The sequence below is a fragment of the Felis catus genome, chromosome A3 (assembly GCF_018350175.1).
Source record: "Felis catus isolate Fca126 chromosome A3, F.catus_Fca126_mat1.0, whole genome shotgun sequence".
Lineage (NCBI taxonomy): Eukaryota > Metazoa > Chordata > Mammalia > Carnivora > Felidae > Felis > Felis catus.
The window spans coordinates 117,159,323-117,185,115 of NC_058370.1; the positions used below are offsets into that span (position 1 = coordinate 117,159,323).

Below are 25,793 nucleotides of genomic sequence, written 5' to 3' on the forward strand. Positions count from 1 at the left end.
CGCGGGGCGGGGCCTGGAGGGAGGAAGTCGGGAGGAGGGAGCGTAGACAGCCGAGGGAGCGGCTCCTCGCGTCTTGAGCAAGCTTTGGGCGGACCCAGCCTGTGGACGGTGGCTCGGAGGGCCCAAGGCTAACTTATACTGCGGGGGAGGGGACTGTGGAGAGACGTGACCGCAGACTGGAGAGCGGGACATTTCTTTTCAAAAAAAAAGAAAGAAAGAAAAAGGTTTGGGTTTGTTGTTTTTTTTTTAATTATAACATGATTGAACTCAATGTTTAGAAGAAATAATCACATAACTCCATGATTGTGACATTTGTTTTCATTTTTTCTTATCCACTTCCACGCTATAATCATGTGCACACGTAACACACGTAATTTATTCAGACATCATAGTGTAAAAGTAATGGTAGGAGCTGCTTATTTCGTCAGGATTAATCCCATGTTACTACATCAAATAGACAATTTGTAATGACTCCAGAATGTTTCAACAAATCAATGCATTCTAATTCAAGAAATGCCAGATATTCTTCAGCCCACACAGCTTATTGCCTAGCGGTAAAGACAAAAAACACCACCTTCAGGGATAGAGGGAGACTCTGAAGCTTTACAAACAGGGAGTGCCAAGGTAACATTTAAGTTTTAGATTGTTTGGAATAACAAACAGATCTACATTTCTTAAAGGGCCTCCTGGCCTCTGGATGGAGATGTTAGAGGGGCAAGAATGAAAGCAGACACACAATACAGAAGGACACTGGGGGGCTGGACTCAGATGAAAGCAGGAAAGGTGGGGAGAATGACCAAATTCCACATGTAATCTGAAATTAGAGCCAACCAGGTTTGCTAAATGATTGCAAAGGGTAAGAAAAAGACAGGTGAAAGATGATTCTAAGGCCTGAACAAACTACTAAATGGTAATTCCATCAGCTGGATTGGGGAAACGGGTTTGGTCGGAGTGGAAATCAAGAGTTCTGTTTTGGACACTTAAGTATGATATGCCTGTTGTACCTCCAAATAGAGTTGTTCAGGAGGAGCTGGCTATAAGAGAAGATCACAGAGATAGAAGTTTGGATGCATTAGCACACAAATGCTTTTTGAAACTGTGGGACTAGTCAGAGCATTTTGGGTATAAGTGCAGATAGAAAAGAAAACTTAGCCCCAAAATGTGCCAACCTTCAGAGGTCAGGAAGAGGAGGAAGATCCAGCAAAGAAGATGAAGAATGGGTAACAGGTAGGATGACAGCCCAAGAGAATGAAATGCCCTGGAAACCAAATCTTTATAAGGATTTAGGAAGCAAAACTGATCAAAAACATGTCAAAGATTGCAAGATGAAGACTGAAAACGAACCAGGATTTGGCAAGATCAAGGGCGTTGGTGACTTTTCAAAAACAGTTGAGGGGTGCCTGGCCCAGAAGGTAGAGCATGCAACTCTTGATCTCAGGGTTATGAGTGCAAGCCCCACGTTGGGTGTGAAAACTACTTTAAAATAAAATCTTAAAAAAAAAAAAAAAATCCAATAGGGGCGCCTGGGTAGCTCAGTCAGTTAAGCATCAGACTTGGGGGCTAGGGTCATGATCTCACGGTTCGTGAGTTAGAGCCCCACTTTAAGTGAGTTTGAGCCCTGCATCTGGTGAGCACAAGTCCCACTTGGGTGAGCCCTGCTTCTCTCTCTCTCCCTCTCAGCCCCTTGTGGAATTCTCTCTCTCCCCGTCTCTCTGCCCCTCGCTCACTTGCGCCCTCTCTCTCTCTCTCTCTCTCTCTCTCTCTCTCTCAAAAACAAAACAAAAGCATTTGATTTGAGGTGGGAGACTTAGTGTAGAGGGTGAGAAAGAAAAAAGGAGGTGAGAAAGTGCAGAAAAGGGATTTTCAGAAACGTTTTCAAGGACTTTGTTGTAAAGGAGCATATATGAATCTGTATGAAGAAAAGTCTGAGCTAGAGTTATAGATTAGTTAGTCACAAATATACAAGTAAAAATAAAAGCTTATTGTGCACTCACCATATGTCAGGTACTATGCTAAGTATTTTGTGTGCATTAATCCATTCAGTCCTCACAACAACCCTAGGAAGTAGAAACTATGAATATCTCCATTTTTCAGATAACAAAACTGAGGTATAGAGCTGAGCAGTAAAGGAGGAGTTGGATTTCTAACTAAGCCATCTTTGAGTATAAACAATTTGACCCAATGAGACTATATAAAACTCAGGTCGATGACCCTTCAATACCCAAAATATCATTCATTGACCTCCTCCTTTTCAATGATCTTGGCCTCTACCTTACTTACTCTCATGGTCACCTCTCAGACCTTATCATTACAATAGCTGCACCCCCTTCCTAATCTCAATTTTCCCACACCACTCTCTAACCATTAACTCCTATCTTTCCAGAAGGCTTGCTCCCTCCAGCTCCTTAATGGCTGCTCCTTCCTCTTAATTTATATTTTTATATATTTTTAATTTTTAAAAAGTTTTTAAATGTTTATTTTTGAGAGAGAGAGAGAGAGAGAGAGAGTGCGAGCAGGGTAGGGGCAGAGAGAGGAGACACAGAATCTGAAACAGGCTCCAGGCTCCAAAAGCAGGCTCCAGGCTCCGAGCTGTCAGAACACATGGGGCTCAAGCCCATGAACCATGAGATCATGACCTGAGCAGAAGTCAGATGCTTAACCAACTGAGCCACCCAGTTGCCCCCTTAATTTATCTTAAAGTCTACGATTACAACCCTCAAATCCCTTGCCTCTTTCCCACATCATAGTCCTTCCGTGGTAAACTGCAAACCTGGTAAAGCCTAACTCTTCCCCCCAAAGCAGCTGAAAGTAACTAGAGAAAAGTCACAGCCACCTATTATGACTCTTACGCACTTTAAATTCATGGTCACAAGCTTCACGTGGGAAGTCAATGCTGCCAGGTTCTCAATTGTTCCCGAGTCCATTCACACTTCCACTCTCCTAGACACTAATTCTTATCTTCTCCTACCATCTCAAAACTCCATCCTCCTTGCTCTCAGTGGATGACTTTGCTTCTATTTTTTGAGAAAATAGAAGCAATCACAAGAGAACTTCCACAAGCTTCCGGTACCACAAACTCTAACTGACCTGTGCTCTGTCACTCCTGGCACTATGGATGAATTGTCCATGCTCCTAGCAGAGGCTACCCCTCCACATAAGTTATAGATCTCATTATTCCAAAACGTCTTTCCTCTCTCTACCAGCATTAATCTTACTTCTCAACTTAATCCTTCTCATCAACGTATAAACATGCTGTTATTTCTTTCTTCCTAAAAAATAAAATTCCCTTTACCTCACTTCCCCCAAAGGCACTGTCCCAATCTTTTCTTTCCTTAAAAAAAAAAAAAAAGTAATCTAATTTTCTTAATCTCTCTCCTCTGATTTCTCTCCTCTAACGGGATTTTCATTCCAACCCATCACTATGCCAAAATTCTCAGTAAGGGCACAGTAACCTCTACATTGCTAAATATGTGTCCATTGTAAGTCTGAATCTCATATGACTTATCATCAGCATGCTTGTCTTCCGTGGCATCACACCCTCCTGGCTTCCTCTTGCTTCTCTGGCTCCCCTTCTCTGTCTTCTCTCCTGGATCTTCTTTATCTCCCACTCTCTAACATCAGGGTGCCTTGGGGCACTTCTTTACCTGGGCATGTGACTTTCCAGAATAAAGAGTACATTTCCCAGCTTTCTTTGCAAACTGTGAGACCATGTGACTATAGGCCAGCACAAAATGTCCTTAAAGTGACAGGGGTTGCTATTATTCATTGCTTTTTTTTCCTTCTTAATTCCTGGAACTCAAATATGATGGCCAAAAGTTAGAGCATGCATGATGGAGTTTGAGGAGAAAACGACATGCTAAGAATAGCAGAGCAGCAAGATAGAAGGATCTAGAAACCCTGAAGCATGATATATGCTCTGGGCCACCTTGCCTGGACTTCTTTTACACAAGAGAAAATTAAACTACCCTGCTGTTTAAACTACAGTATTTTGGGTTATGTCATATGCAGCCAAACCTAATTGTGCTCATTCTGTTATATCCTTTGCTTCAGCTGATGATACCATCAACTATCCAGTTAGCCACTGGAGAAAGTCAGAAAGCCACCTGTTACCCAGTCCCACATCTCACTTCTACCCAAACACATATACATATCTGATCAATCATCAGATCCTATTTTATCTCTTAAATAATTCTCCATTCAATTTCCTCATCTCCATCCAATTCTACCACTTCTGTTCTTATCTGAGCCTTATATCTCCCACTGGAACTGCCACCGCTGCTTGTATTAGACTCCCTTTCTCCACGCTGGTCTCAGTGGTATGATCTTTGTAGATTATTAACCTGGCCATTCCACTTCTCCACTTGAAACCCTCCACAAGCTTGCTGGCACCTACAGAAGAAACTCTATGCTGTTTAATATATATGGATTACAAAACAATCTGTAATCTGGTCCCTGTCACCGTCCCCAATATCATCATTCACTGTGGATGGTCTCAAACATCACTAAACCCTGACCTGCTTCCGGTTTCCTGCCCTTATCATTCTTGTTATAGGTCCTGCTCTTTTGCTCTGCCTGTAATTTAAGCTCTTCTAATCCTCTCTCTGCCCCAATTCCAGGCCTTCATTGAACTTACTAACAATTCAACTTTTAACTAATTCTTTTTATCCTACAAAGTGATAGATCCTATCAGTCTGTAATCCTTAACAGAATATTTGCAAATCTAGTCAGCAATATATAAAAAAGATTAAAGACCATGATCAAATGGGATTTATCCCAGGAATGTAAGGTTGGCTTAACATTCAAAAATCAATAACTGTAATATACCATGTTAACAGAGTAAAGGATTAAAAATGCATGATAATCTTGAAAGATACAGAAAAACATTTTTTGATAAAGAAAAAGATTTTAACAGACTCCAACACCAACTGATAATTAAAAAAAAAAAAAACTTTTAATTTTTTTTTTCAACGTTTATTTTTGGGACAGAGAGAGACAGAGCATGAACGGGGGAGGGGCAGAGAGAGAGGGAGACACAGAATCGGAAACAGGCTCCAGGCTCTGAGCCATCAGCCCAGAGCCTGACGCGGGGCTCAAACTCCCGGACCGCGAGATCGTGACCTGGCTGAAGTCGGACGCTTAACCGACTGCGCCACCCAGGCGCCCCAAAAAACTTTTAACAAAGTAGGGACAGAAGGGAATATCCTCAATCTGATAAAGGGAATCTACAAAAAAACCTACAGCTCACTTCATACTTAATGATGAAAGATTGATGCTTTCCTCCTAAGATTGAAAACAAGTTAATTCTGTCCATTCTGACCAATTCTATTCAATATTTACTGAAGGTTCCACCTATTGCAATAAAGTTAATAATAATAATAATGATAATAATAATACCATCCAAATTGGAGAGGAAAGAATAAAAGTATTTTTATTCACAGATGACTTATAGAAAATTTTGAAGAATCCTCAAAAAATTCTAAAACTAATAAATCAATGTAGCAAGGTCTCAAGATACAAGATCCATATAAAAATCAATTGTATGTCTACATTCTATCAATAGACAATCAATATTAAATTGACTCCATTTGCAATAGCAACAGAAAAAATACCTGGGGGAAAAATGAACAAAAGTTCAAGACTTGTATTCTAAAAAGTATAAAACATTGCTGAGAAAACTTAAAGAAGACCTAAATAAAGGGAAGGATGTTGCATATTCATGAACTGATAAACACAATATTGTCCAGATAGTAATTGTACTCAATTCGCTCTGCAAATTCAATAATCCCTACAAAAATCTTATCAGGAATATTTTAATGTTTATTTATTTATTTTGAGAGAGTGTGCATGCAGAAGGAGCAGAGAGAGAGAGGGGGAGAGAGAGAGAGAGAGAGAGAGAGAGAGAGAGAGAGAGAGAGAATCCTAAGCAGGCTCCACACCGCCAGCACAGAGCTTGACACAGGGCTTGAGCTCACAACCACTAGATCATGACCTGAGCTGAACCCGAGAGTTGGACACTTAACCGACTGAGCTGCCCAGGTGCTCCTTAGCTGGACTTTTTGTAGAAATTGGTAAATTAATCCTTATATGGAAATGCAAAGTGAAGCAATTATCTAAAAGAAAAACAAATTGGCGTACTCCTACTACCTGATTTCAAAATTTACAATAAAGCTACAATATCGAGACAGTGTAAGAACTTTTAAGATATACTCTCTTAGCAACTTACAAATATGCAACGTAATATTAACTATTGTCACCATGTTGTACATTACATCCTCAGGATTTATTTATTTTATATCTAGAAGTTTGTATCTTTTGACCTCCTTCAATTGACTCCTTCAATTTCTAATACACAACAGTATATCCTAGAGGAATTTTACAGAATCCAGATTCAAGTTCAGCAGCAACAGGGGGAAACACATGAAAAAGCAAGAGAAAAGCAGTTATATTCTCAGATTTAGATACTTTATGTTTTGCTAAAAATCAGTTTTAAAAAAATCATGAACTTCAGCAGTTCTAGTAAAAGCTAAGTACATGTAAAGATACAGAATAAAACATACAACTATTAAATATATTTGGACCATATTTACGTGCTGAATTATTTAGTATAGGCACCTAGGTATCAGGGCTGCTGTTTTTCTCATTTCCTACTTTCTTCAATCATTTATTCAACAAGTATTTATTGAGGGCACAGTGGGTTCCAGGCACTATGACAGGCAATGGAATTATAATTATGAGTTAGACACAACCCTCTCCACAATTTTATCCTCTAACTTCAGAAATGGTAAATAAACAGTGATTTTATTTAATCTGACATGCACCATGCAGGGTTTGGTCTAAAGACAGGATATATACCAGGAGCACATAGGAGAGTCACTTCTCCCAGTGTTTTGGAGTTATTATAAGCCACCATTCTGGTGAGGTTGATACCTGAAGGATGAGGGAAAATTATACAAAGGAGAGGAAAGAAGCACACTCAAAGAGGTAGAGGAGAACATTGGTGGAATTAGAACTGATGGTCTAATTCGACTTGAGATTTTAAGATGTTAGCCATCAGCCACAGTACTTCTTGAAAGCTCTTTGGACTTTAAAGTAACTGCTTGACTAAATGACACTGGCCTTATAAATATGAGTTGATGATGCCTCATATCGTCAGAGAATAGTTTCAGAGTACAGGCTGACAGTTTCCTAGGGAAGACGGAAGGAAAGGGAAAAGGAATAGTCAAAAACAGAAAGGCACGCATAGTGACTTTTTGAGAGCTTAAATGCTCTGAAAGATCATCAATTAATAAGGATTAATTGTATTTTTCAACATATGTTAATGTATTTCATTAGATGTGTGTAGGACAAAGATTTATAACATCGTGTCTTATTCAAATAATAAAAAGGGGTGCTATTTGCTTTTTACAGTTTATGTTAGAAATCAAAGATATGTAAACTTATTTCCCATATTCTGTCATTATATCTTCTTCTTTCCAAGCCCTACTCCTTCTGAAATAACAGCCAAATACAATTTAATCATCTTTAAGAGATAATAAAGCAGGAATGATAAATTTTAAAACCATCAGTAGGGCTTAGGATTCAGACAGTTCCAACCCAGGCCCTCATTTGGGAGTAATAATAAAAAGATTTCTTAAAATCATAGAAACTTTCTTAAAAAACATAGGTGGGTGCCTGGGCGGCTCAGTCAGTTGAGCGTCCAACTCTTGATTTTGGCTCAGGTCATGATCCCAGGGTCATGGGATGGAGAGCGGTAAGTGGGGCTCTGCACTGAGTGTGGGGCCTGCTTGGGATTCTCTCTCTCCCTCTGCCCTTCTCCCTCCCCGCCCCCCTACTCTCTCTCCCTCTCTCTCTCTCTCTCTCTCTCTCTCTCAACAAACAAAACAAGAAAACTTCCTTAAAACCAAATCAAAACAAGCAAACAAATCAAAAACAGAAGTGAGACGAACAGTTGGGGTGGAGGGTCAGAGCAGTTTCTTTATTCATTTTTAGGACTGAAAGAGAGAAACCTGATAAGGGAGTTTGTGGTGGCTGATGTTTTAGAAAGCACAGTTTAGAAAGTTTTAATTTGTCTTCAAAAGCAACAAAAAGACTTCTTTTATCAAACTGAAACTGAATTCATAGCCTTTTGAGCATATTTTGACTTGAACTCTAAATTCAATTGTACTGTTGACCAGTTTTTGGGAAGGGGTGTTACAGTACAAAGAGTGTGGACTGCTGAAGCAGACTGACCTAGGTCAGAAACCCTGTCATGCCGCTTGTCAGCTTTGGGACCTTGCCCAAATAATTTAACCTCCCTGGGTCAGTTTTCTTATGCATAAAGGAGGAACACTTATTTCTAACACAGTGTTGTTGTAAAGTTAAATCAGTAAAATATCCAACATGCTTGGTATTGTCAAACCCTCAGTAAACTTTTACCAACTAACTTAATAAACAAGTTAGTGACGTTTAATGTCAAATTAGACCTTGGACTCCAAAGATAACCTTTTCCTGGTTTTGTTTTGGTTTTAGGATTAAATAAATTTATTTTTATTTCATTCTTTTGGGGTAGGGTGCCAAAACCTGAATAAATGATTTTTGAAGAGATCCAATAAAAAAGAATCCAAAAATCCAGTCGATGCATTTTTTTTTTTTTTTTTTTTTTTTTTTTTTTTTTTTTTGCTTATACACCAGAAATTTATTTTCTCACAGTTCTGGAACACATAGGTCAAATTGTGGGCAGGTTTGGTTGCTTCTGAGGACTCTCTCCTGGGCTTGTAGATGGACCTCTGCTGCCTGTCTAGCTGGTCTTCCCTGAGTTCCTGTGTTCTAATCTCCTTTTCTTGTAAGGACACCACTCATAGTGAATTAGGTCCCACACTAGTGACTTCATTTTAGCTTAATTGTTTCTTTAACCTTATCTCCAGATACAGTCACGTTCTGAGGTACTGGGGATTAGGACCGCGCTATATGAATCCTGAAGGGATTAAATTCAGCCTGTAATACCCCTGTACCCTACAACCCTATTTTAGCAATGACCTTTTCCACCCTTAAAGATGATTCTACTTAGTTTTAGGGGTGGTAACATAATTAACTGTTATATTTTAATTATCAAAAACAATTCTGCTAAATAAGCACACAGTGACAACTATCACTTTAATCGGCCCTTCGGGACTCCCTGGGCCTGGGGCAGGCATGAAGAGGGTCAGAGCCCGGTCCAAGGGACTTGCTAGGGTTGGGGGTGAGGGGGTGGGGAAGGACTTCGCGGTCAGGGAAAGAACGCGGGTCAGCGGATGGCCCGTCCAAACGCCGCCAGCCAAACGCATCTCTGGGCTTTTTCCTCCGACATCTTGGGGGTGACCAGGTGACGTTAGTGTTCCTGAAGGCTAGTGAGCCTACGCTGGTGCAGGACTTCAGTTTACGCAGCGCTTTGACAGCTTTTGTCTCTCGTAAGCCTCCTGTCCCCGGGGTGAGGCTGGCGGAATGGGTCAGCGGTCAACTGTTTACTCGGCCCACATTCCGAGGAGGAAAATGGGCCCCCGCGCGGGAGTGCGACTCGCTCCAGAGACAGTTAACTCAGCGACACCCGGGGGCCCCGACACCCCCAGTTCGGCCTCCTCGGGCCCCTCTGCACGCACGCGCAGTCGCAGAGCTCTTCCTGCGAAGAAGCTGCGGATACTCAGCGGCGGCTGCGTCAGCGCGTGTGGCCGCGAGAGGGCCTCGAACGGCCTCACGTCACTGTGTGCGACGGCGCCTGCGCCGGAGAGCATGCTGCCAGCCGCGCGGCGAGGTCTGGGCCTCGTACGGCCGCGGCTCCTTCGGGGGTGGCCTGGGCTCACGACCTTCTCCTTCCTGCGCGGCCTTGGGCCAGAGCCGTTGGAGACAGCCCGGTCACTGTGTTGCGAATCCTCCCCTAGAGACGCACGGGATGGAGAGGGACGGCGCGAAGCGGCACGGAGGAACGCCCCCGGCACAGAGTCGCCCCCGTCTCTCCCTCCGCGCGTCCGAGGCACTGGGACCAGACGTCTTTCGTCGCTGGAAAGCCTCAGACTGCCGACGCCACGAGAGGAGTCACCCCCTCAAGAGCGCGAGGACTCGAGCGGAGACCAGGGCCAGCCCGGTCCCGCCCACCGGGGAGCCGGGGGTCCCTTGCCGCCCTCCCTGGCCCAGTCCGGGACCGAGGTAGAAGAGCTTCATGGCTCCTCTTCCCGGTCGACTTACAGAGAGGGGCCCTTTCGCGCTGGGGAGCTGATCTTAGCCGAGACGGGGAAGAGAGAGACACAATTTAAAAAATTATTTAGGTTGAGTAACGCCGGACACTTAAATAGTAGCTGGGGGACAGTCCCGTTCAGCGAGATCGTGGGGAAGTTTCCCGGCCAGATACTGAGGAGTTCCTCTGGGAAGCACTTCATGCTGAGGAGGCCGGCGTTGGAAGACTATGTATTACTGATGAAAAGAGGGCCTGCCATAACATATCCGAAGGTAATGCGGTGGGAATTAAGTGTGTACTGGGTCCAGAAAGAACAAAACGGATGCGGAACTGCAGTCCTGATTCATGTACTTAAAGCACATCTCAGGGGCGCCTGGGTGGCCCAGTCGGTTGAAGCCTCCGACTTTGGCTCAGGTCGTGATCTTAGGGGTAGTGGGTTTGAGCCCCGCGTGGGGCTCTGTGCTCATAGCTCAGAGCCTGGAGCCAGCTTTGGATTCTGTGTCTCCCTCTCTTTGCCCCTTCCCTGCTCATGCTCTCTCTCTCTCTCAAAAATAAACATTAAAAAAAAAAAAAAAAAAGCACATCTCAGAACATTTAAATTGTTCTCAGACTTAAAAAAATAATAATAAAATAAAACAATGCATATGAACTTTGCATATCTTATGATTGCTAATTTTAGGAGGAAACCGTCACCTTTAATTTTAATTTCGGAGTGTCAGTTCTCTCATCTGCAAAGTGAAAAGAATATTGACTTACTATACAGAGTAATGTGGACTAACGAGGCACTAATAAGTACTTATATTTGTTTCCCATAACCATTAAGTTTGCAAATTCAGGACTCGAGAATGTTCAACTCTTTTAGTACCATATGGAGATATTTTAATCATCATTTAATAAGCCATGTTACTAGGGGTAATGCTTTTTCTCTTTAGAGAAAAAAATTTTGTATTAAAACATTTGACACTGAACACTAAACATAAAAGATATTCTTTATAAATAAATGAACTTCCTAGGGTTCCTTGTTACAGTTTTATCATAATCGTCCATTGCTAGTGGTTTATTTCAGTTTTTAATCATGGTCATACCGGTTCTACTTCATGATTGTTTCCTTAAATTCTCGACGCCTTTTAAGTGAGGGCCTTCTGCTGATTTCTCTGTTCTTTGAATTCCTATTGTTACTTAATGTCTGTAATTTTGGTATTATGCTAAAGTGCTGCTTTATTTACTAACCAATTCTTGAATCTCTTATTTCATCAAGTAAAATATAAGCTCTTGGTAGACTGGACCAGAGTTTAATCCTTTTTTTTCACACCTTTCTTCTCTGAGTCCAACACAGTGTTTGGTAAGAGTGTGTACTTAGTACATATTTATTGGTCACTGAGTCACCTATACTGTGTTTCAATCATAGGATATGAATATGATACTGTCGATGATGGATATCCACCCAGGTGATACTGTTTTGGAAGCTGGCTCAGGCTCTGGTGGAATGAGCTTATTTTTATCCAAGGCAGGTAAGAGATTGGGATAAATGAGCAGGGTTTAGACGGGCAAAGAAAATGTTCGATTTTTCCTAATAACAGAAAGTAAAGTGAAGATTTTTAGAAAATATTCACATAACTTTGTGATCGAGAGCATTCTCCTTGAAACTAAATGCAGGCAACTATTTTTCTTTCCATATTGTACGTTCATTCTAGTCATTCTCTTTGTAACCCTCTCTCCATTTTCTGTGTTTTCTCTTCCTCCATGTATTTCAGGGCTTCTTCCTTTTTTTTTTTTAAACTAAACTTTTTATTGGGATGTAACGTAGCCATAGTGCACTGATCATAAGTGTGTAGACTTCAAAGAATTTTTAATGTAGTAACCATATCAAGTACTCATCACCCAGATCGAGACAAGGAATGTTGCTGCATCACAGAAACCTCCTCATGTCTCTTGCTCATAATAAACTTTGTTATAGCTGTTGAAGGTGTATATGGGTAGATTTTATAAAGAGTACAGATAGAAATACACTGAATTAAACCTTTTGTTCTTTGACCTAATGCCATCACATACAAACATAATCCAGTTTATACAAGGTCAGGAAATTCATTCTGGCCTCCTCAAATCTTTTGTTTGATTCTTTTCTGTACATAGTTAAAGGTAGTAATTTCTTCACAGTGACTGATTCCTAAAGGCATTTGATAGAGTGAATTTATAAAAAATTTGTGAGAGGAGTGCCCATATTTCTAACATCTATAGTATCAGAGGAGTGTCATGACATGAATAATCCCAAACTATGAGTGATCAAATTATTGCTATTTACTTTTGGGATGGATTTTTTTCTCCATAATTTTCTTTTCTAATTGTTTAGCTTATGCTATTGTTATCACTCACTTTTATCTTTTGAGAACATGATGCATTGCAGCTGGAGTTACATTTCAAAAGACATCCTTGAATTTAAACTTTTCATTAGAGAGGTCCCCCGGGTGGCTCAGTCTGTTGAACATACAGCTTCAGCTCAGGTCATGATCTCACAGTTTGTGGGTTCAAGCCCCACATCAGGCTCTGTGCTGACAGCTCAGAGCCTGGAGCCTGCTTAGGATTCTGTGTCTGCCTCTCTCTCTCTCTGCCCCTCCCCCACTCGCTCACGCGTGCATATGCGCGCGCGCTCTCTCTCTCTCTCTCTCTCTCTCTCTCTCTGTCTCTCACATTCTCTCAAAAATAAATAAACATTAAAAAATTTTTCTTTTTTAAATTTAAAGTTTTCATGGCACCTGGGTGGCTCAGTTGGTTAAGCGTCCAACTTCAGCTCAGGTCATGATCTCACAGCTTGTGAGTTTGAGCCCCACATTGTCTCTGTGCTGACGCTCAGAGCCTGGAGCCTGCCTCGGATTCTGTGTCTCCCTTTCTCGCTGCACCTCCCCCACTCATGCTCTGTCTCTCTCTCAAAAATAAATAAACATTACAAATAAATAAATAAATAAATTTAAACTTTCCATTAGTAAACTACAGACTGATGTGGGACAGCTTCCAAATGATATTCAAATCACCTCAAACAGAGGTGGGTGGAAAATTTTTGCTGTAAATTAAAATACATATTAGTCTTTTGCAGAAACTCCACTATTACCATGGTAAACAGTTTAAAAGTTTTTCAGACACACACAAAAATACAAATCTCTTTTAAATGTATGAACGGCTGGGGTACCTGGGTGGCTCAGTGGGTTAAGCATCCAACTCTTAGTTTTGGTTCAGGGCTTGATCTCAAAGTTTGAGTTCGAGCCCTGTGTTGGGCTCTGTGCTGACAACGTGGTTCCTGCTTGGGATTCTGTCTTGCTCTCTCTTTGCCCCTCCCCTGCTTGCTCTTTAACTCTCGCTCTCTAAAAAATAAACGTTAAAAAAAAAAAAAGCTTGTACTAAAACAAAAATAAAAGGCCTAACTTCATCCATAACTAAAGAAATATAAATTATAACTTCAGTGATAAGTTATTCAGTTTTTACTTATATTTTCTTGTTTTCCTTTTTTAAAATTTTGTCAATGTTTATTTTGAGAGAAAGAGACAGAGCATGAGCAGGGAAGGGGCAGAGAGAGAGGGAGACCAGAATCCAAAGCAGCTTCCAGGCTCTGACCTGTCAGAACAGAGCCCCGTGCAGGACTTGACCTTACAGACTGCGAGATCATGACCTGAGCCAAAGTCAGACACTTAATGCACTGAGCCATCCAGACACCCCTATATTCAGTTCTTAGATTGACACAGATAAAAAGTTTGAAAACTCTTTCTTGAAGAAAGTATGGAGAAATAAGCACTCTACTACATTGTTGGTAGAGTGTAAATTGGTATCATTTTTCTGGAGGATAATTTTGTAATGATTTTCAAAATAAAAAATTCACATACCTCTTGAGCTAGCAATTTCATTTTTAGGACTGTCATTTCATGAATACAAAGATTTAGGGAAAATAATTTTCATTGCAGTATTGTTTGTTATAGCGTAAGACTAGAAACAAGCTAAATGTTCATCAGTAGGTGATTGGTTAAATAAACTATGGAATAGCCATACGATGGAACATAATAGCTCTTAAAAAGAATGTAGTAGATCATTAATCACTGAAATATCACTGGTAAGTAAGAAGGTAAGCATGGGACAGTATATATAATACATGTATGTTTTAATGTGTGTTAAAAACAGGGAGAGACACTTTACATGGTAAAGTAGGTAACCAAAGTAACATGGTTGCCTCTGAAGAAGATTGATTAAGGCTCTGCGATGCGATAGAGAGTTTTGTATTATTTGTATTACACCATGCACTATTTGTATTATTTTTTCACATCCATGTACTACCTTTGCAAAATAATTTTTTATAATCTTTTATGAACTAATAAATACAATGAAATATCATAAGTTGTTTTTTTAATTAAGTGGGATCACAAGGACAAGTCCTCAGTTTTGAAATACGAAAAGACCACCTTGAATTGGCTAAGAAGAATTATAAAAACTGGTGTGATTCATGGAAAATAAGTCATGTAGAAGAGTGGCCAGACAATGTGAATTTTATTCATAAGGATATTTCAGGAGCAACTGAAGATATAAAATCTTTAACATTTGATGCGGTAAGTTTTCTAAAGTGGGTGCTATGATATTATCTAATACTGACTACAAAGAAAACAGGCATCATACTTTATATGGAAGGCTCTTCCTTCATTATTTGCACCATTTCTATCTGTAGGAGGAATATTTTCCTTTAATATCATGATAGGATTTAGAGTAGAAAGACATACTGAATCAGATGTCAAAGTTGTTAATAAATGTGGAGTAATAACCAAACCAAATACGAAGAGGAGTGACTAACTTCAGCATTTCCAGGATAAAGGAATAATAATTTGGAAGCAGCATTGGAAGCATATTGATCCTAGTGCCTGACTTCACGTTGTGAGATTTGGGGGAATAAATAGCCTCCATTTGTGAGAGAATAGCCAAGAGGAATCTTTGAACAGTTAATGTCAGGATGTAGACGAGCGCTCATTAAAGATGTTGAGGACAGAGGCATTTGTTATGAACACAGCTCCAGAAAGTGGAGTGAATGGATTTGTAAGGAGGAGGAGCACTGGGAGGTTCAGTTAGGGGAGAAGGGTAGTTGATGACAGGATGATATTTTAGGCTGTGACCAGTGATGGTGGAGATGTGGGACGTGGAGGTATTAGGTGGCCTCAGAGTTTCAGAATTCTTTATTTATTAAAAAAAATTTTTTTTAATGTTTATTTTTGTGAGAGAGAAAGCTCTGGGGGGAGTAGAGAGAGAGAGGGACACAGAATCCAAAGCAGGCTCCAGGCTCTGAACTGTCAGCAAAGAGCCCGACATGGGGCTCAAACTCATGAACTGTGAGATCATGACCTGAGCCAAAGTCAGATGCTCAACTAGCTGAGCCACCCAGGTGCCCCTTAGAATTTGAATAAGTTACCTTATCCTTGATGATTCCATTATCATTTCATAGCTTGACACTACAGACTGAGGTCTAGGTAAGGAGTCTTCTTTGCTTTTCTTAATTGGCTTTTGGAAAGTTGGATTACTTTAGGACATTTATGAGGGAAACTGGTTGAAAAATGAGATTTTTATCAAGACTGGTTCCTATCTCTAGTGTTCTTAAAGTCTATAGTTTTGGTGACACAGATCCTGGACACAAGGACCACAATTCCGTTTTTTTTTTCTTCCCCTTAATGTTTTTGAGAGAGACAGAGTGCAAATGGGGGAGGGGCAAAGAGAGAAGGAGACAGAATCTGCAGCAGGCTCTAGGCCCTGAGCTATCAGCACAGAGCCCAACGCGGGGCTTGAACTCTGAACTATGAGATCACGACCTGAGTCGTAGTCAGACACTTAATCGACTGAGCCACCCAGGTGTCCCATACAGTTTTTTTCTTTATCCTTGTTTGTTTTGCATATTACAGCTCAGTAAGGGTCCTCCCCCCCCCCCCCAAATTTTTTTTTTTCTCTACCTAGGCTATCCATAAGAATGTCATAGATACCTGGGAGGTTAATTGGTCATCAGAAGTTTGTTTGATGATCATGACACACAAGGATTTTAATGATGTCATTGAAGCTTTTTAGAAACCTGCCGAACCATCCTTGATCTAAAAGAAAGAATATTCCTTACTAGATTTATTCAGCGGACTCTTGAGCATAGTACCAGATGTTTATCAGTATGAGAAATATAGGAGGAGTCATACTCCTGCCATCCGAAATGATGCTCAACTGAACAAAAAAGGTGGAAAACCACAAAGAGAACAAAAGGAGAAAAAATGGCTAATAAAATATTTTTGACAAATTTTAAAAAGCCTAACCACCAGAAGGGGAATGCACACAATGGGATACTGAAAATAGTATTATTTAACATAGTGAAATAGTGTATTATATCTACATCAGTAAATCTCAAAGACATGATGTTTAGTGAAAAAAGCATTATAAAAAATGTGTGTATATGTAAAATTTAAAACTACGTAAAACGGTACCATGTATCGTTTGTAGCAATATACATATGTTGTAAAAGTAGAAAATTATTTGGGAACATTACCAACTTCAGGACAATGATTATCTCTGAGGAGAGAAAGGGAACGGGGAAGAGGGAAATAAGTTTCAGAGTCCACTCAGCCTGGTTCACTCTTGGGCTCCCATAATAGCCAAGATGACGTTGGGTAAGTTACTTCAATCTTTCTGTACCTCAGTCCCTTCACATATTAACAGGAATGATAACAATATTTCCTATTTCATAGAGTTGTTGAGGATTAGATAAGATACTTCATATAAAGTGCATAGAACAGTGCCTCATGTATAGTAAGCATTAAAGAAATATTAGCTATGATTTTCATCTTATTATTTCTCTCCTTTTCCTCACCTGTTTAAATTCTACTTTTCCTTCAAAGTTTAGATCAAAGGTCACCTTCTTCACTGGAATATACCTTACTCATCTAACTGGGGGATTATCATCATTCTCTGAATTATTGAACCACTGTTTCTTGATACAATAAGCATTTATTAAAGATCTGTTTTGTACTGCAATGTACTATGCTAAGACAGAAATGAAGTATACATTTAAAGGAGCTTTCATTCTAGAAAATAGACATACACTTACTGGAAAGACTCACAAGTGTGGAATACCACGACTGTAGAAATTAGGTGTCATGAGATGAAACTGCAAATGTAGTCATCAGGGGCTAGATAATGAAGAACACTTATGTATATTTCAAGCTAGGGCATATGGACATTATCTTATAGGTAATGGGAACAACTGATGAGCTCTTTTCTTTTTTAAATTTACTTATTTTGGAGAGGGTGGGGGAAGCGCCAGAAAGAGAGGGAAAAGGAGAGAGAATCTCAAGCAGGCTCTGAGGTGTCAGCACAGAGCCTGATGCGGGTCTCAAACTCACGAGCCACGAGATCATGACCTGAACCGAAATCAAATCAGACACTTAATCACCTGAGCCACCCAGGCGCCCCACTACTGATGAGTTCCTAATAGAGAAGCAGAATGTCCAAATTCCCATTTTAGAGTAATACTTTTTTTTGTTTGTTTGTTTGATTCCAGTGTAGTTAACATACAGTGATCTGTTTCAGGTGTACAATATAGTGGTTCAGCAGGTCCATGTATTAGTACTCATCAAGATAAGTGTACTCTTCTATTTTAGAGTAATTGTGGTGCAATGACGGAAGCTGTGAGTCTATGTAGAAAGCTATTGTAATGTTTCAACAAGATACAATGAGGTCCTGATCTAAGGCATTAGCAGTAGGATGACTTTGAACAATACTTCAGAGGTATATTTGTGGGGCTGGATAATTTTAATCCAAACAGAAGTGTCAAACTCCACAGATCCTCGAAAGAGAGTTCAAGGTAAAGAAAATGATGACTCCAACAAGTTTCTGGTTTGAGTGACTAGATGGAAATGTTCACTGAGAAGAAAGTATCCAACAGGATTGGCAGTTTTCTTGGTTGTCTGATTTTTGGTCCCGTCAATAACATAGACAAACTACACCCAAAGAAACCCATTAATGTTCATCGTCTTGACCCTTTGATTCAGTCACTGGGATCTTTCCTTGGAATCTAATAGGCATTTTAAACTCATGTCCAAACCTGAATTCTTGATTATTTCTGCCAAGCCTGCTCCTCCCATAGTCTTCATCATTTTCCTCGTTGGAAAAGGACATCTCTCTTCTTTCTGTGGCTTAGGCTGAAAACACTGGATTCATCCTGATTCCTCTTTGTCTCACATCCCACAACCAATCCTAATTGCAACTGGCTCTACCTTTTCAAAATGTATACCGCTCATGGCATACAATGCTGTTTGCTTGTTGCAAGTCCTCATCCTTCCTTTCCCTCTCTCAATCTTCTCTATGTATGGATTTAATAAGTCTGAATGTACTTCATGCCACTGAATTGTGAGTGAATTCATCTCTTACCATTTCCCCCTTTTGTCTCCACTGCAGTGACAGTGGCCTTCTCAGATTCACCAAGTATCCTACAGCCTCAGAACATTTGTATTTGCTGTTCTTTCCATCTGGAGCATACTTACCCCCTAAATTTCCACAGGGTAAGCTTAATGATTTTCTTCAGGTCTCTTTACTGACCAACCTATATATAAAATGGCATTTCCTTTCCTTGTTACTCTGTATCCTTCTTACTTTGCTTTATAATTCTATAGTTCTTCTTGTCACTTATCCTCCTCTGATTTACATATCTATTGGATTTTTGTTTAATGTCTATCCCTTTATTAGGATATATGTTCTCTTGAAACAGAGTTTCTTATTACTACTTAGCAAAATGCTTGGCACATGGAAGGTGCTCAGTAAATATTTGGTGAATGAATAATGATTGATGAACCATTAATGCCATTTAAAAAAGACAAATAATGGAATAATTTCTAATTTAATAAATATGTTGTTGTACCAACTACCCTTAGCTTTCAGAGTTATCCATCAATGAAAGCCACTGTATTTTCTATTTTGACCCTATTTTATTTTAAGTGATTTTTAAAAATTTTGTTTATTCATTGAATTCATTTAACAGCTTTTGTGAGTTATAGCCTTATAGTCTGCAGTTGAATAAAGAATAAACAAGGGACATGATTCTTACATTTTAGAATCTCTGAAATTAATATTCATAACTTTCCTGTTGAGCATAAAAATACATATTTGAGATCATGTGAATTCCTATTGCCAAAAGCTGAATTAAAGTATTGAGTGAAACTTTATAAAGTATGTATTTGTATACATATGTGTATATGAAATACAGCTAAATAAAGATTCCTGTATTATCAGTATTGCCAAGCGTAAGACATCCCATTATGATTTTCATATAGTCAAGTACTATGACAAATTGTGTAACAGTAAATATGCTTTTTGGGGGGGAGCAGCAAAATGATAGTTAATAGTATTATATTTTAAAAAATGAAAACTGTAACTGGGTAATCGCTTTCTAAAGTGTATCATTATACCACAGTAAGGAAAGAAAACTTGTGCTTTGTTTAAAAAAAACTCAGTCTGATTTGCTTTCCTCTCAACAGGTTGCTTTGGATATGTTGAATCCTCAAGTTGCTTTGCCTGTTTTATACCCAAATCTTAAACAGGGTGGTATATGTGCTGTATATCTAGCAAAGTGAGTAGTGTGGCTATTCTTCTTTGTAATGTGATTTTAAAAAATTTTTTTTCATGTTTGAGAGAGAGAGACAGAGCCTGAGTAGGGGAGGGCAGAGAGAGGGAGACACAGAATCTGAAGCAGGCTGCAGACTCCATGCTGTCAGCACAGAGCCCAACATGGGGGTCAAACTTGAGAACCACGAGATCATGACCTGAGCTGAAGTCGGACACTTAACCGACTGAGCCACCCAGGTGCCCCTGTAATGTGATTTTAAATACACTTTTATTTTGTCTTAAGTATTTGGTTAAAGTGTTCATTTTGTAACTGAATTAGAATTAGGTATATAGGTCATCTCATAAAACTTATGAAATGACATATGTCCCAATTAATTTATATTGCTGTTTAAATCATCCTTTACCTAAATGGTAATATAAGATGTGTATTTCTTCTGACAATTTAGAAGAAAATTTTTAAAAGTGTATTGTGAACAATAATGTTAAATTATGGTCTCTGTATTTTTTTACTTTCTATGAAAGTGCTTATTGTGTGCTCTAATTTGCATATTTGTTTTTCCCCCTTCATTTAACTATAGCCTTTGAATTTGGGTCAAGAGATATAGTGAACTTAAGTATAAAGTTACTATTTTTGTAGAAATTTAAAGTACATTTTTTCCACTTTTCTAAAAGCATCACACAGGTTATTGAACTTTTAGATGGAATTCGCATCTGTGAACTTGCTCTCACATGTGAAAAGATAAGTGAAGTTATTGTCAGAGATTGGTTGGTTTGCCTTGCAAAACAGAAAAATGGAACTTTACCTCAAAAAGTAGAACCTAAAATCAATACAGATTTACAATTACATTCTCAAAAGAAAGTTAGCATTGAAGATGAGATGTTTCAAGAGGATGACCATGGTAAGCTTCAATTTTATTTCATATGTGTTTGCAATAATAAATCGAGAATAGGCTCCTGAGTGTATTGACCAGTAATCAGAGCTGTTTCTCAGGGATTTGGGTTTTTTTTCCCCTAGAGAAGATGAAATGTACTATTTCTTTGTTAAATTAAACTCTCTTAAGGGACAGAGTAATGTTTTTTTGCCTTTTATGTAAAACTCTGATACCTTTGAAGAATTGAACTTCTTATAATATTTGTATTTTACTTGTATCAAGGAGGTTGGCTTATGAAATACTTTAAATATACTAAAGGATGTTTTTAATTTAGATCAGTGATTATTACTGAAGGCAAAGAATAGGACCTAATATGCAAATGGCTAATATTCCAAAAAGCAACTTCTGGACACTGCTAGAATTTGTCAAAGAACTAAATTTAGGTCCTTGTTGTATGCACACATTATTTAGGTCTTGAACAAGTTTTCAAATATCCATTGATTTATGATGTATAAGCTTACCCATTTGGTTATAAAACCATATACAAGTTTATCATTTAATCCTTTTCAAATTGTTTTGTAAGATAACTGGCAGAGTAGCTCCAAAACAAATGCTGAAAAAAATGTCTGAGAGAAAAAACTTAAAGAAACAGTAATTTGTATTTTAACAGTTTTGTGAGCAAATTATAACATATTTTATGTAGCTTATAATATATATTTTGTTCTACAACAGAAGAATCACATTCGGATTTTCCATATGGATCATTTCCCTATATTGCTAGACCTATACACTGGCAAACTGGTCATACAGGTGAGTGATGTTTTCAGGTCATATTAAATGGTGTTTTCTTCTAATTATTGTAATGACCTTACTTTTTTTCTCTCTCCTTAAATTAGCATTTCTTGTCAAGCTGAGGAAGTTTAAACCACAACTTAACTGAGTACCTCAGAGGGTAGCAACTGATGTGAAGAAGGAAAGGTATCAAAATAGAACTTTATATTGCAAAACACTACTTTCATAGATTGAAATTTTTTGCTATAGGATTTGTATAACTTTTACATATAATTTCAAAAAATAACAAAAGCTGAAGGAAGATGTGTAACATTTCAAAACAATTTAAATGTCCCATTTTGACACTTGTCTTGTAGTTTGACATTTTGTAGTTAATGATTCCAAGTTGGTTTAGTTGAGCCATTTCATTCTTCACTTCCTGTAAACCACTCCATAGATTTGTCTTTCTTCATAAAATTAGTTTTCTTTTCTTTGTCTGATTGATGGTCGTTGGCTACCAAAATAAAATATGCATTTTAAGATAAATTTTAATGTATTTGTGTATTTTAAGTACATATTTTAATGGCTTGTCTGTATCTTAGAAAGTAGTGAAATCTGGGTTATAGTAAATAATAGGAAAACTGATAAGAATCATATAACCATCTTAAAAACTGTAATAGAAGATGTAACAATTGACTCTTTTATCAGAATCATTTTAACTTGTTTGAAAGAACATCAGAATTAATTAGGGGTTTATTATTCATAGGCATCAGTTAGCATTTACCAGGTACCCTACATTGTTTTAAACTTTATATAATGTTTTTTCATTTAATAGAGGTAGCTTATCTTTAAGGTTATCTATATTCTACAGATAAACAAAAACGTAGAGTGGCTAGGTTATTGTTTAGATATGGGTTTTTATAGTTTTTATGTTTGTTTATTTTTTGAGAGAGCATGAGTTGGGGAGGGGCAGAGAGAGAAGGAGACACAGAATCCGAAGCGGATTCCAGGCTCTGAGCTGTCAGCACAGAGCCTGATGCGGGCTCAAACTCACAAACTGTGAGATCACGACCTGAGCCGAAGTTGGACGCTTAACCAATTGAGCTACCCAGGCGCCCCAATGTTTTATAGTTTTTAAAGGGTAGTACCTGGGAGGATAAATGCTGCTATTCCTAGATTTATCCCTTAGGCTATTTAAAATAATAAATATTCTAAATAACATTTTACATATTTTTCATTTTTTGGAAAATTTTAGCATCTCTGCTTTTTTAGACCATAAAGTTTAACTAGGCATTAAATAATCACACAAATAGAAAATTGCTATATGCTCCAAAGAAGTACAGAGTACTATAATAGAGGTTTTGCTCTGGCCAAGTAATTACCTATGCAAGTGACAAGTGAGCTGAGACCTGAATGGTAAGTACAAGTTAACTATAGCAGGGAAAATGAGAACAAAAAAGGCCAGTGATGCTGGGGTTGAGTGAAAGAGACCCAAAAAATAAGTAGGGGTCAGGTCATGAAGGATCTTCTAGACCTCTTAAGCTTGTCTATCAAATAGGGTCTCATTGAAGGATTTAGTGAAGTGAGGGGTAACATGCTTAGATCTGTGTTTTGGAAAAAAATCACTCTCGTTGTATTTGGGGAACAGACTGAATCATATAAGCAGATTAGTCTTCTGATGTCATATTTCTTTATGGTAACTATCTAAACACTCATACAGTAATAATGGCTTTATAGTTTTCATAACACTTCAGATACATAGAAGCTCTGAAGTATTTTTTTTTTTTTTGGAAGTTTATTTATTACTGAGAGACAGAGAGAGACACAGTGTGAGCAGGGGAGGGGCAGAGAGAGAGGGAGACATAGAATCTGAAGCAGGTCCCAGGCTCTGAGCTGGCAGCACAGAGCCCAACATGGGGCTTGAACTCACAAACCGCGAGATCATGACCTGAGCCGAAGTCACTTAACTGACTGAACCACCCAGGCACCCCTGAAGTACAGTTTTAAGTTCTATCATGGAACATGCCTTTTTCTTCTGTCCTGTGTTTAACCAGTAGTGAAATTCTTCATGTATTATTTTAAATGCAAGTTCTAATTGTACTACATGGAGAAGGGGCTGGCTTAAGAGCAAAGAAAAGTTGTGCCTCTACTCCTATTTCACGTAGAATAATTAGTTTCTGTTCAGTACACTGCGCTCATTTCAACTATTGACGTTGAATTGAACAAGATGTCTTTAACGGTGTCCATTCTAATAAATATTAAGATGAACTGAAAACCAAACTACATAAGCAAATAAGCATTTATTTATATGGTTAAAGTCCAGCTTAAGCCCTTTCTCCATGTCTCCATTGAACATTAAGCATGTTAACAATCTTGCTTATGGGACAGATGTGTTCTTTTTTATTTTTTTTATATTTAAAGTAAACTCTTTACCCATTGTGGGGCTTGAACTCACAACTCCGAGATCAAGAGTCGCATGTTCCACTGACTGACCCAGCCACACGCACTGCCTACAGATGTGTTCTTTTAAAGTTAACCTTTCTTAAATTCGTGTCTGGCTGTCATCTCTCATACTGTAAACTCCTACAGATTTGTGACTGATTCCGTTGTCTTCCTAGTACCTTCCAGAGATCCCACCTTTTCCACCCACTAATGGTCAATAAAAATGTGCTGATGGCTGTAAACCTACATTTGATCATGTATTGTTTTTATCTGTTGACTTGGTTGTTCTGGGGGGAAATTTAGGCATACAGCTCTTGGACTGTGGGGGACTTGGGAGTTTGAACTCTACTTCCTGAGGGTTCTCTGGTCATGTAAAAGGAGATTTTTCTGTTTTAAGTTAGTCTGTTAGTAGTGTCTATGAGTATTTGAAGGAAGGAAAAAACAATTGAATCAGCAATTTCACAGTACCACGTGGTATACATTATGAGGTGATTGGTTGTAGTATATAACCATGAGGTAAGGAAAAGGGGTAGATTTAAAAAATATTGTGAAGGAATAACTAGATAAGCTATTCATTGGCTATAGAGACAGTGAGAGTATATGCTTTAAACTTTTATCTGCTATTCAGAAGCCCTTCCCCTTACTTTGCTGGGCAAAACAGGACTTAGTCGGTGTTCAGTTCACATATTACTTCCTCTAAAAAGCCTTCAACAGCCTCTGAAAAGTCTCTCACCCTAGAGTCTTCTGTACTCTTAAATGTTATATAATTAGCATTGCCCTATTACATCATTAATTTACAAACACTGATTATGCCTTTATTAGGTATTAGGATTTTAAACCAGTATGACTAGAACAGTTGTAGTGACTCAACTAAATAAGGATTTGTTTTTTGAGGAAAAATTACTCGATTTTAGATTATATAACAGTTGTACTGTCCCATGCGTGCCTCTGTGATCCAGGAATAAGGTTTGATATATTGCTTTTTTCCTCTGGCTTCACTCTAAAATCTGAGGAGTCCTCTGCATATTCATGTTTCAGAGGGATTAACTTAGGTGTCACAAGGCTTAAAAATGCCTAAGGTAAACAGTGTCATTTAGTATTAAAATAGGCCATATTCAGATAGAATTGGGTCCCATCTTGCTGCTTTTGTTGTTTTACCTTACAATTGTGACTTTTCTGAGTTTGTTTTTTCATCACTAAAAATCAGCTGCTGAGGCAGTAAGACACTGACCACTGCTCCTGATAACATTGTGTTACCCTTGAATGCCCCCACACCCCTACTGAGCTCACTCCCAGTTAAGCCTATTGAGGGAAAATGAATGTATATGTTTCCTGGTCAAGTGTATGATTAATAATTTTTCTTTACATCGAAAATTTACATTGAAAATGCCATCCTGAAACAAAAGCTTTTACATTTAACTTTAATATTCTGAATAAAACAGTAATGAGTAAATACTTGTTCTTTCCTATATAGGATCTGTATATATCCTAAACCAGGGCTTCAGGACTTTCCTCCAGGGACAGAATGAAAGCACAGTTCCACTTACAACTCCCTTAAGTCAAGTGCTCCACTTTTCACCCACCATCTGTCAAAGTTGTGCTTTTGCTTCAAAGCAAGCCAACTGGCAGAGCCCCTTCCTCCCTGGGTGCACTGTGGTTTCTACTCTTTTTTGTTTAATGTTTATTTATTTTTGAGAGAGACAGACTGCGAGCAGGCGAGGGGCAGAGAGAGGGAGACACAGAATCCAAAGCAGGCTCCGGGCTCTCAGCTATCAACACAGAGCCTAACATGTGGCATGGACCCACAAACTGCGAGATCATGACCTGAGCTGAAGTTGGACGCCCAACCAACTGAGCCACCCAGGCGCCCCAGAGAGTGTTACTACTCTTTGATATCTACAGGGATTAGC

General features: G+C 38.8%; 2 protein-coding genes across 11 annotated transcripts in view; one reads left to right on the forward strand and one right to left on the reverse strand.

Annotated features, from left to right (window-relative positions):
• The first annotated feature begins 9,383 nt into the window (after positions 1-9,383).
• Positions 9,384-24,129, forward strand: TRMT61B (tRNA methyltransferase 61B). Of its 2 annotated transcripts, XM_045054747.1 has the most exons (8): positions 9,395-10,458; positions 11,595-11,697; positions 14,582-14,772; positions 19,711-19,802; positions 20,471-20,697; positions 21,403-21,480; positions 21,567-21,648; positions 23,863-24,129. In XM_045054747.1, exons 1-7 carry the CDS (start codon positions 9,460-9,462, stop codon positions 21,608-21,610), a joined length of 1,734 nt encoding a protein of 577 aa, XP_044910682.1. In that variant the 5' UTR covers positions 9,395-9,459; the 3' UTR covers positions 21,611-21,648; positions 23,863-24,129. The 2 variants fall into 2 exon arrangements, with proteins under 2 accessions (XP_019683284.3, XP_044910682.1); XM_019827725.3 differs by lacking the exon at positions 14,582-14,772 and adding an exon at positions 18,635-18,738 and having other exon boundaries at positions 9,384-10,458; positions 21,567-24,129.
• SPDYA (speedy/RINGO cell cycle regulator family member A) overlaps positions 21,311-25,793 on the reverse strand; it is a 37,898-nt gene continuing 33,415 nt past the window's right edge. For all 9 annotated transcript variants that reach the window (XM_023251989.2, XM_023251990.2, XM_023251988.2 and 6 more), the window contains one exon: positions 21,311-21,955. In XM_023251989.2, coding sequence (XP_023107757.1) covers positions 21,867-21,955 — 89 coding nt within the window. In that variant the 3' untranslated portion in view covers positions 21,311-21,866. The remainder of the gene's footprint in view (positions 21,956-25,793) is intronic.